The following is a 9,478-nucleotide window of genomic DNA, read 5'->3' as shown; positions in this document are numbered from 1 at the left end:
TGTCTCTGATTTTTTTTTCTTTTCTTACATAGCTCTCCATAGCAGGCAGAGTTTTCTCGCATAGCATGCGCATCGCTAGTGCCGGCTATGCGATGCTAGAAAATCGCAGGCTCCATAGGGAAACATGGGCTACAAAGAATTGCAAATCATGGCAGTATAGAGCATGCCACGATTTTATAACCTCGCCTTCTCTCACGCTAAAACATTGCATGTGTGGAGGAACCAATGGGAAAGCATGGGCTCTACAAACATGCAATGTCTCGCAATGCGAGAAAATCATCTGTGCGGAAGAGGCCTAATGTGGAATTTCTTTGCTAGAAAGAGCTTGGCCAGTATGAGGATCCAACATTGGGATCATTGAAATGAATCCTCAGTGGTGAAGTTCTCTTCTATCACATGGCTACTGGTCTTAAAACCAAAAAAAAAAATGTTCCTCCTCAAGCAACAGGTAGCATTAGCCACGGTTGACATTACTGAATCTTAAGGCTTCGGTGATGATCGGGTAATGTCAACTCTTTCAGTGGAACGGTTGTTGGTGATGAACATTCATAGGTTTCTTTATATATGCAAATCCATATCCTTGTCGACAGTGAGCAAAAAAAAAAAGAGAAAATTCACTCACTAGCATTATGCTTGTCGCTCCTATATGCACAGACCACAATGTAGCTCTTCCCCGTATACCAGGAAAACAAATTGGGGGGGGGGGAGAAGGTCCAGCAAATGGACAATAGTGTCAACAATTCAGCCTTAATGCACACAGTTAATATCCACCTTTACAAGATTCTACATGTTTGATGCACAATTATTACACATGGCCGCAGCTCTAGTTTTTACTCTGTTTAGGCTGCAATAGCGTTGTGATGTTTGTATGTATGCTGTTCCTCATAGACGCGGGTCTAGTGACGCAGCACGGTTGATTGATTGCACAGTTATCAAGATAAGTGTGCATAAAAGAGGTAAGCTATGCCCACTTCTGGGTGTGGACAGTACCTGGTGAGAAGTGAGGTATAGCTGCTGTCGAGACTGAGAAGATAGTGTGGATTGCGAGAACACACTGGCATCCTAATTCACAGCTATGCTAAAAGGGGACTCATGGAAGACCTACACCGACCATCTACCACAGATCCTAGGTTGTGCCAGCCACCAGCTCCTAAGGAAACTCAATGCTGTTCAATAAAGTTGAAGCCACATTTGAATACTTAAGTTGCCTCTCAATATGTGGTTGCAGCCCATCCACCAAAGTACCACACTACTGGTGATACCTTATCTGGCGGATGAACACCAGTAAGCTGTTGGTCCAGTCCATTCAGGCCGGTGGATGTAGCTGGCACACCTGCTCCTGTAACCTTCTTGCTGCCCCACTCTATACAGAAAAAGGCCCATTTTAGACACAAGGATTATCACTCAAAAGACATCTTTTGAGCGATAATCGTTGTGTGCATTTACACAAGATATTTGCTCAAATGGCAGTTTTAATGACAGTTTTGAGCGTTCACTTCGCAAAAGTGTGTAAATGAAGGCTCACGCTGTATGCAGAAGACAAGCGGGACCGCTATCTTCTGCATACAGCTGTTTTATCGGAGCGCTCAGCTGGTATACAGCTGAGCGCTCCGAGCGGGGTATACAGAAGACAAGCAGGGCTGCTTGTCTTCTGTATACAGCAGTTTTCCCTCTTGGTCTACAGAAGACAGCTGGACTGCTGTCTTCTGCATATTCCTGCTGTGTACACAGAGTGCTCAGCTGGTATACAGCTGAGCGCTCCAAGCGGGGTATGCAGAACACAGCTGGAGCGCTGTCTTCATAACCACGGCTGTGTTCTCCGAGTAGGATACCAGCTGAAACAATAGAATCAGTGGTATCCCGCTGAGAACTCAGCTCGCGGCACTGATAGGGATCATTGTTCTTTCAGCTAGCTGAAAGACAACAATAAGGGACTCGTTAACAAAAGCTGCACTATGTCCGTGCAGTTAGACCCAACGATTCTTGCTCAAGACTGCTCGGACCTTTAGTTATGTCACCAATCTTCCCACACCTGCCTCAATCATGTGGGCTTTTCTAGCGGGGGCTGCTTTACAAAGTAGGTTTTGACCTGCCATGCAAATAATTCTCACACACTGAATTTGCCCATATTCTCAGTCTTAAAGCAATATTTCAATTGAAACCTATTGTTTATATAAAATAAAGCGTGGATTGTTCATTTATTCATTGAATAACTCAAAGAAAGGAATTGGAGCATTTGGGTGACACCACCAATCCATGCAACTGGGATAGATTTCAGCAGCACACTTAGTCACTGTTCATGTAGGGATCACCAGCAATTTTCAGGTATATGTAATATGCCAAAAAAAAAAAAAAAACCCCCCACAAAGATTTAGGTTATATGTTCACCCATTGTGGATTTGCTGGGGGTTTTAAAAGGGATTGTCTCACGGCAGCAAGTGGGGTTATGCACTTCTGTATGGCCATATTAATGCACTTTGTAATGTACATTGTGCATTAAATATGAGCCATACAGAAGTTATTCACTTACCTGCTCCGTTGCTAGCGTCCCCGTTGCCATGGATCCGTCTAATTCTGATGTCTTCTTGCTTTTTTAGACGCGCTTGCGCTATGCGGTCTTCTGCCTGGTGAATGGGGCCGCTCGTGCCGGAGAGCTGGTCCTCGTAGCTCCGCCCCGTCACGTGTGCCGATTCCAGCCAATCAGGAGGCTGGAATCGGCAATGGACCGCACAGAGCCCACGGTGCACCATGGGAGAAGACCCGTGGTGCATCGTGGGTGAAGTTCCCGGGGGCCATCTTGGTAAAGGAAGAAGTCGCAGAGCGGGGATTCGGGTAAGTAATAAAAAATATTTTTTTAACACATCCTTTGGGGTTGTCCTGCGCCGAACAGGGGGCCTATAGAAAAAAAAACCCGTTTCGGCGCAAGACAACCCCTTTAACTCCTTTATGTGCAGATTAATTCCACAGCATATCAACTTGTGCTGTGGATTTTCCCTCATTGTAGGTCAATTTACACTGCAGATGTTCTTCCAGTGGGTGGATGTATTTTCTAAAACCCCATCCACAATGCTTGTACAGTGAATGCTGCGGATTTAAAAACAAAAAACCACACATTCCCAACCTATGTGAACATATCCTTAGGGTATGTTCATATTGGCTGCAGTGGCAAAATCCATACCTAGTTGTGCATATATGGTTTTGCCATGGATTTCATCCTTGCATTGCAAAGTGGAAAAATCTACAGTAAACAATTGATATACTGCAAGTTTACAATCCGCAACAATTTTGTGCAGAAGATTCCCGCACCGTGTGGCTCTGATTTTTTTGTCTCATCCACATGGCATTTACGTTGGCACGCTGTGGATCTCTGCCGATTTCAATTGGAACAGTGACTAGTCAGCTGCTTCTGGCAAAGTCCAGGTGATGCTTGGAAAGAAGCAGAGATCTATGTCTGCATTTGTGGAGGAGATTGGAAGCATGTACTGGCACCCTCAGGCCACAAAAAAAAACCCAAAAAAACACAAAACACGATTTTGCAGTGATAGTGCGAGAAAACACATGTGAAGCCTATGCTTTCCAATGGTTTCCTTCACAGTAGCGAAGTTTCCTCTGATGCTATCTTGCGAGGAAAAAAATATAAAAACCTGTGACATGGCATGCTCTATTTTGCCTCGAATTGCAATTTTTTTTGTAGCTCAGGTTTCCCTATGGAGCCTTTATTTTTGTCGCATTGCAACAAACGAGTAGTTTTTGTATGATGCGACTTAAAGGGGTTGTCCCGCCTTGACAAGTTAAGTTAAACACTTCTGTATGGCCATATACATGCACTTTGTAATATATATCGTGCAAAAAATATGTGCCATACAGAAGTTATATACTCACCTTCCCTGCGCTGGCGTCCCCGTCTCCATGGTGTCGTCTAATTTCAGCGTCCAATCGCCCGATTAGACGCGCTTGCGCAGAAGGGTCTTCTCCCTTCTGGTCGGTCCGGGCATGAGTGTCGTTCTGACTCCGCCCCTTCTATGAGTCATCGCGTAGCTCCACCCCGTCACGTGTACTGATTCCAGCCAATCAGGAGGCTGGAATCGGCAATTGATCACACAGAGCCCACGGTGCACAATGGGAGAAGACCCGCAGTGCATCGTGGGTGAAGATCCCGGTGGCCATCTTAGAGGAAAAGGAAGAAGTTGCAGAGAGGTGATTCGGGTAAGTAAAATTTTTTTTTTAATTTCCACACATTCCTTGGGTTTGTCCTGCGCTGAACGGGGGGCCTATGCAAAAAAAAAACGTTTCGGCGCGGGACAACCCCTTTAAGCCCTGTGTGTTCAAACAAAGGCTGGACAAATGTCTGACTGGGATGATTTAGTAAATCCTGCACTAAGCAGGGGGTTGACCCGATGACCCTGGGGGTTCCTTCCAACTCTACAATTCTATGATGTATGACTCGGTCCAAGTCCTACAGCTGTGCTCCGGAGTTGCTCCAGGCGTGCTGCAGTCCTCGTTCACCCACAGATCACTTCTGGGTTGCAGGATTCATAAATCTTACCTCCAGGAAGCAATTGCTACAACTAGTTCATCCAGAGCTGCATTGATTAGCTGAGCTGGATGAACCAATCACAGCCATCATATTAGTTCATCCAGTGCTGCATTGATTGGCTGAGCAGCGCTGGAGGAGCCAGTCACAGCCATAGCTTCCTGGAGGCAGGATTTATGAATCCAGCGATCAAACAAGGACTGCAGGACACTAAGCGAAGCTCCAGAGAGCAGCAGAAGAACCTGGACCGAGCCTGCTAGGCAAGTATTACTTTTGAATGCAGCTAGAGCCTAATATCCTCGCACAATTTTATCGCAGGCAGCAGTGATGCATGATTTTCCACAGGAAATCACATCGCTGTTGCTACGAAATCACAGTGGCAAAGCTGTGCCATGGCTGCGATAGCGCTGCCGCCTGTGTGAAAGACGCCTCATTTTAGATGCACAGAAAAAGGAGATAAGTCAATATGCAACAGTGAATCAAGAAACTTCCTTTAATCACAGTACATAAATATCAAGGAAAATAGTTCCCCTAACTTGGGAATACCTACCACACCACAACTGCCATTACAAGTAGTAGTGTCCATCTAGAAAGGCCTCTCCCATAACCACTCTAGGCATCCTCTTCCACACAATAGTGATATTTTCTCTTCAAGTGTGCAGTTTCTAGAAAACTAGTGCAACCAGGTCTAATGGACTTAGGGAGAGGGCTCTAAATTTTGTCATGGCTGTGGGGAGATTTAGTGGAGATTTGGTGAACTCGAAGTATATAGATATTACACACAAAAAAAAAAAAACACAAAAAAAACCAAAAACTTAAAGGGGTTGTCTCGCGGCAAACATCAAAATTTTACCTTCCCCATTCCCCGTCACCCCCCTGGCATAAAATAGCAATTTAAAGAGGTTTTTAAGCCGCTTGCTACTCACCGATCTGACGAAATATGGAGTTATAAAAATCTCTCTAAGATGGCCGCCGGTCCTTTCCCAGGGATGCACTCCCAGTTTTCTCCCATGGCGCACCACGGGTCTTCTCCCATGGTGCACCATGGGCTCTGTGCGTTCCATTGCCGATTCCAGCCTCCTGATTGGCTGGAATCGGCACACGTGACAGGGCGGAGCTACGATGACACGGTGAGCAGCTCTCCGGCACGAGCGGCCCCATTCACCAGCCAGAAGCACGGACTGCGCAAGCGCGTCTAAAAACGCCAGAAGACATCAGAATTAGACGGATCCATGGCGACGGGGACGCCAGCAACGGAGCAGGTAAGTGAATAACTTCTGTATGGCTCATATTTAATGCATGATGTATATTACAAAGTGCATTAATATGGCCATACAGAAGTGTATAACCCCACTTGCTTTCACGAGACAACCCCTTTAATACAGAAAGTGCTGCACATTTCCTTACAGGAATTTAGGAAAGTTTTGAAGAGCCCTATAAAAATCTATTTATTCACCCAAGTCCCTATTTATCACACCCATTGATAACTAGGATGTGAAAACAGCAATAGAAAAAAATCAGTTTAGACTCTCCATTAAACCAAGTATCCTTATGCTGCTTAGTGTTAGTGGAGATTACAGTTAAGGACGTTTTGGGTTCTGAAAATTGTAGTCCAACAAATGTTTTATCTAACTAGCTGGATTACTTTAATCAAAGTGGTATCAGGCTCTTAATCACCATTATAGTACAGTAAATTTATCACTTGAGAAAAAAAAAAAAAAAAAAAGTCATATATATGAAGGAGTTGGAGTCTGGCAAAACTGAAGAGTAGGAGGTTTGGCTTAGTGACTCCACAGCCCCAATTCCTATATGGGCTTATTGTATTGGAGGTCTGTATAGAGGATGGTGGAGTAAGGGTGTCTGTCCACGGGCGTGATTTCGCCGGCGGTAAACCACCGGCAAATCACAGCAGCCGACACTTTCCATAGCATTGCTATGGAAAGCGCCAGCATCGGTCCACGAGCGGAGAATCATTGCTGCAAATTGCCCTGATTCTCTGAGGCCAGCCTATCAGATAGGGCTGACCGACGGAGAATCGGCGGCGGCTCCTGCTCCCGGGAGGTGGCTCCCGCGACGGCGATTTACCGCAGGACTTCATATCGTCTGTGGACAGGGGGCCTAAGTTTTCTAGAAGACCAGGAACAATCTGTTATTGTTGGTGCTGTGCCAACCTGCAGATGGAGGTACTGCTTGGATGAACAATTAAGAGACTGTAGAAACCTCTAACACCAATTCTTTCTCCGCTATGCTTCCTGTACAAGCTGGCAAAGCTAGCTAACTATTCTCCCCCTCACTGTCTCTGCATGAGTAGGAGGTGGGATGAGGCGGGAGCTAGTCTGTCAAGCTCCTGCTCTTTCTCTGCCCCTCGTCACAGCCAACGGGATGGGTGGGGTCAGAGGAGCGGGCAAGAGAGTAGGAGTTTAGCAGTCACACGGCTAAACTCCCTACCTCATCCCTTCTCTGGCAGCTGTTATAGGCTTCCATAAAAGCGCCTGGCAGAAATGCACCATCTTGGCTGGCCAGTTGCTTTTATGCCACGTAAATATACACCTGTGTGAAACCAGCCTTAACGTCAGTTGTAGCAGAGCCCTCTCCCCAACTCCATCTTTGGGCTGTTAGGCAGTAATCTACATCACCATAACCTCCCATCCCCAACAAATAGAGTAGAAAATCCATATAAAGCCTTTTATTATAGTGTGACAGACAACCATACATTTGGTCAGAAAAGACTAGAGATTCTAAGCCATAGTTATTTTGTCAAGACTGATTGCAGAAAAATCAGAGAACAGCCCTTGGTATAAAACAGACTGGCCCAAATAAACTGCAACAATACACTACAGCAAAGCAAGTGCAAGAAGCATGAAAGAAAGTCCTTGTTTCGCTTCACTGGGTCAGGTCTGGGGCCTCCCGATACTGGACATGATTAACTATTGACTTAGGACTAGTGATCTGGAGATTAGTGCAAGCTTCGCTTCTGTTTCAAAACGCTTTATGCTTTGGATTTTACTGGTTGGGCCTCCTCCTCAACTACTTCTCTTGGTTCGTTGGGTGCAGGAATCTTCAAGTCAGAGGGCTCTACTCCCCAGATATCTTTGGCATATTCCTTGATTGTCCTGTCGCTGGAGAATTTACCAGATGCCGCAATGTTCTTGATGACTACTTTGGTCCACTCTTTTGAATTCTAAGAGGAGAAAAGGGGACAGCAGCTAAAATTAGAAATCCCTAGGTTATGTGAATTAGGAGTGAAACTTCTGTAATCTCCAATGTTGGGTAGATGCCAAACATAAGGTTTGTATTAAAAGCTGTTTAAAAAGCATAATTTAGTATTTTGCATGTTTATATTAAATATTTTTAGCAGCTGGAGCCAAGGTGCAACCAAGCCAGGAGCACCAACTGCTGGGAAAAAAACAGCACCCACCTTGTACAGAGCACTGACCCTCTCCTGGCACTTAACATAGGCTTCATAATCTGCAAAGACTTTAAACCTGGTATTAGAAAGATGGGAAAAAAAAGTAAAGATTAACAGTGTCATAGTTCAAATATTTAACCAAAGGAGTTCTCACCAAGCCTTCTCAGGCTTCTAAACGGCAAGTATGCCCTTTCCCCAGGTTTTACTGACCTGTCATGGTAAAAGAGCATGTCCACCAGATCTTTAAAGAGGTCAGTGTTTGATGGAGAGAAGTAGCCAGATTGTATCTGGTCCATGGCCTGCTTCAGTTCAGGAAGTCTGTGATAGTATTCTTGAGCATTGTACCTGTGAACATAATAGCAGAGTGAAATATGCCTGACCTGTCACACCGCAGTAGATATTGCTAGTTGCCACATGGATCTTACCCTTTCTTGTCCATTTCAGCCACATCCTCTATTCTCATGCCAAATATGAACAAGTTTTCCTCTCCAGCCTCCTCTGCCATCTCCACATTGGCACCATCCATAGTTCCAATAGTCAGTGCTCCATTTAGCATGAATTTCATATTACCTGTGCCAGAAGCCTCAGTGCCCGCTGTAGAGATCTGTTCCGACAAGTCTGTTGCTGGAATGACTGTCAACAAAAAAATAAAACATTACATGCAACAGAATCCAAAATTTGAGCCAATAAACACTTGTTTAATCCTGACTTTAGAACATGAAGAGCAAAGATGTAAAGACGGCAGATTTTAGAAATAGTGCCTCACCGGTCCATAGGTTAAGTCTGGTATTGCAGTTTTGTGCCATTAGAGCGAGGAGGAGCTGCAAACATTTTTATTTTTAAAAAGCAAGCACTCTCCTCCTTCCCACTGTACAACCCCTTTAAGTCTTATGCTGAGGGACCAGTCCTATTCTCATTTACACAAAGGACTAGAAGCAATGGGATGAAACTAAAAGGGAGGAGACACAAATTAGATATTAGACAGTCAGGGTGATGAATGAGTGGAACAGGTTGCCATGGGAGGTGGTAAGTTCTCCTTTAATGGAAGTTTTCAGAGTCTAGACAGACATCTGTCTGGGATGATTTAGTGATCCTGCATTGAGCAGAGCATTGGACCTGATGACCCTGGAGGTCCCTTCCAACTCTACCATTATAGGATTCTATCCCAGCCCAAGCAAAAGGAGCCAAAAACTGAACATTTCATGAAGCCATACAGTCCTGGACAAACCTTTCTCTGCAAGGGATACTCTGTAGTTCTCCAAAAAGATGACCTTCAGCTTGTCCCCTACCATGGGGTCATTGTTTACAATCTCCCCCACAGAAGTTATGAGCTTTATAATCAACTTCGCCATGTGATATCCTGGAGCAGCCTGAGAAGAGAAGGGAAAATAAGGATATGCAGTATGGTGCTCATCCCACCAAAAAGGTAGTTTACAGAAGTTGTAAGTGACAAAGTAGAGCTAGATAAATTACTACATCAAGCAAATTCTCTGTATATACAGCACAGTGCAAATGTTTTAGGTGGGTGTGGAAGA

The 9,478-nt window shown here is 44.9% G+C and overlaps 1 protein-coding gene across 1 annotated transcript in view; it reads right to left on the bottom strand.

Moving 5' to 3' along the window:
- Positions 1–7,205: 7,205 nt before the first annotated feature.
- PYGL (glycogen phosphorylase L) overlaps positions 7,206–9,478 on the bottom strand; it is a 29,005-nt gene continuing 26,732 nt past the window's right edge. The window contains exons 16-20 of the mRNA XM_066608024.1: positions 9,172–9,313; positions 8,369–8,576; positions 8,154–8,288; positions 7,953–8,019; positions 7,206–7,715 (exon numbers count right to left, since the gene is read on the bottom strand). Of these exons, the coding sequence (XP_066464121.1) occupies positions 7,524–7,715; positions 7,953–8,019; positions 8,154–8,288; positions 8,369–8,576; positions 9,172–9,313 (744 nt within the window). The 3' untranslated portion in view covers positions 7,206–7,523. The remainder of the gene's footprint in view (positions 7,716–7,952; positions 8,020–8,153; positions 8,289–8,368; positions 8,577–9,171; positions 9,314–9,478) is intronic.

This window comes from Eleutherodactylus coqui, chromosome 6, assembly GCF_035609145.1.
Source record: "Eleutherodactylus coqui strain aEleCoq1 chromosome 6, aEleCoq1.hap1, whole genome shotgun sequence".
In the NCBI taxonomy this organism is placed as follows: Eukaryota; Metazoa; Chordata; class Amphibia; order Anura; family Eleutherodactylidae; genus Eleutherodactylus; species Eleutherodactylus coqui.
Note: the sequence above shows the minus strand (reverse complement) of the source record. Positions and strands in the feature narration are given on the sequence as shown.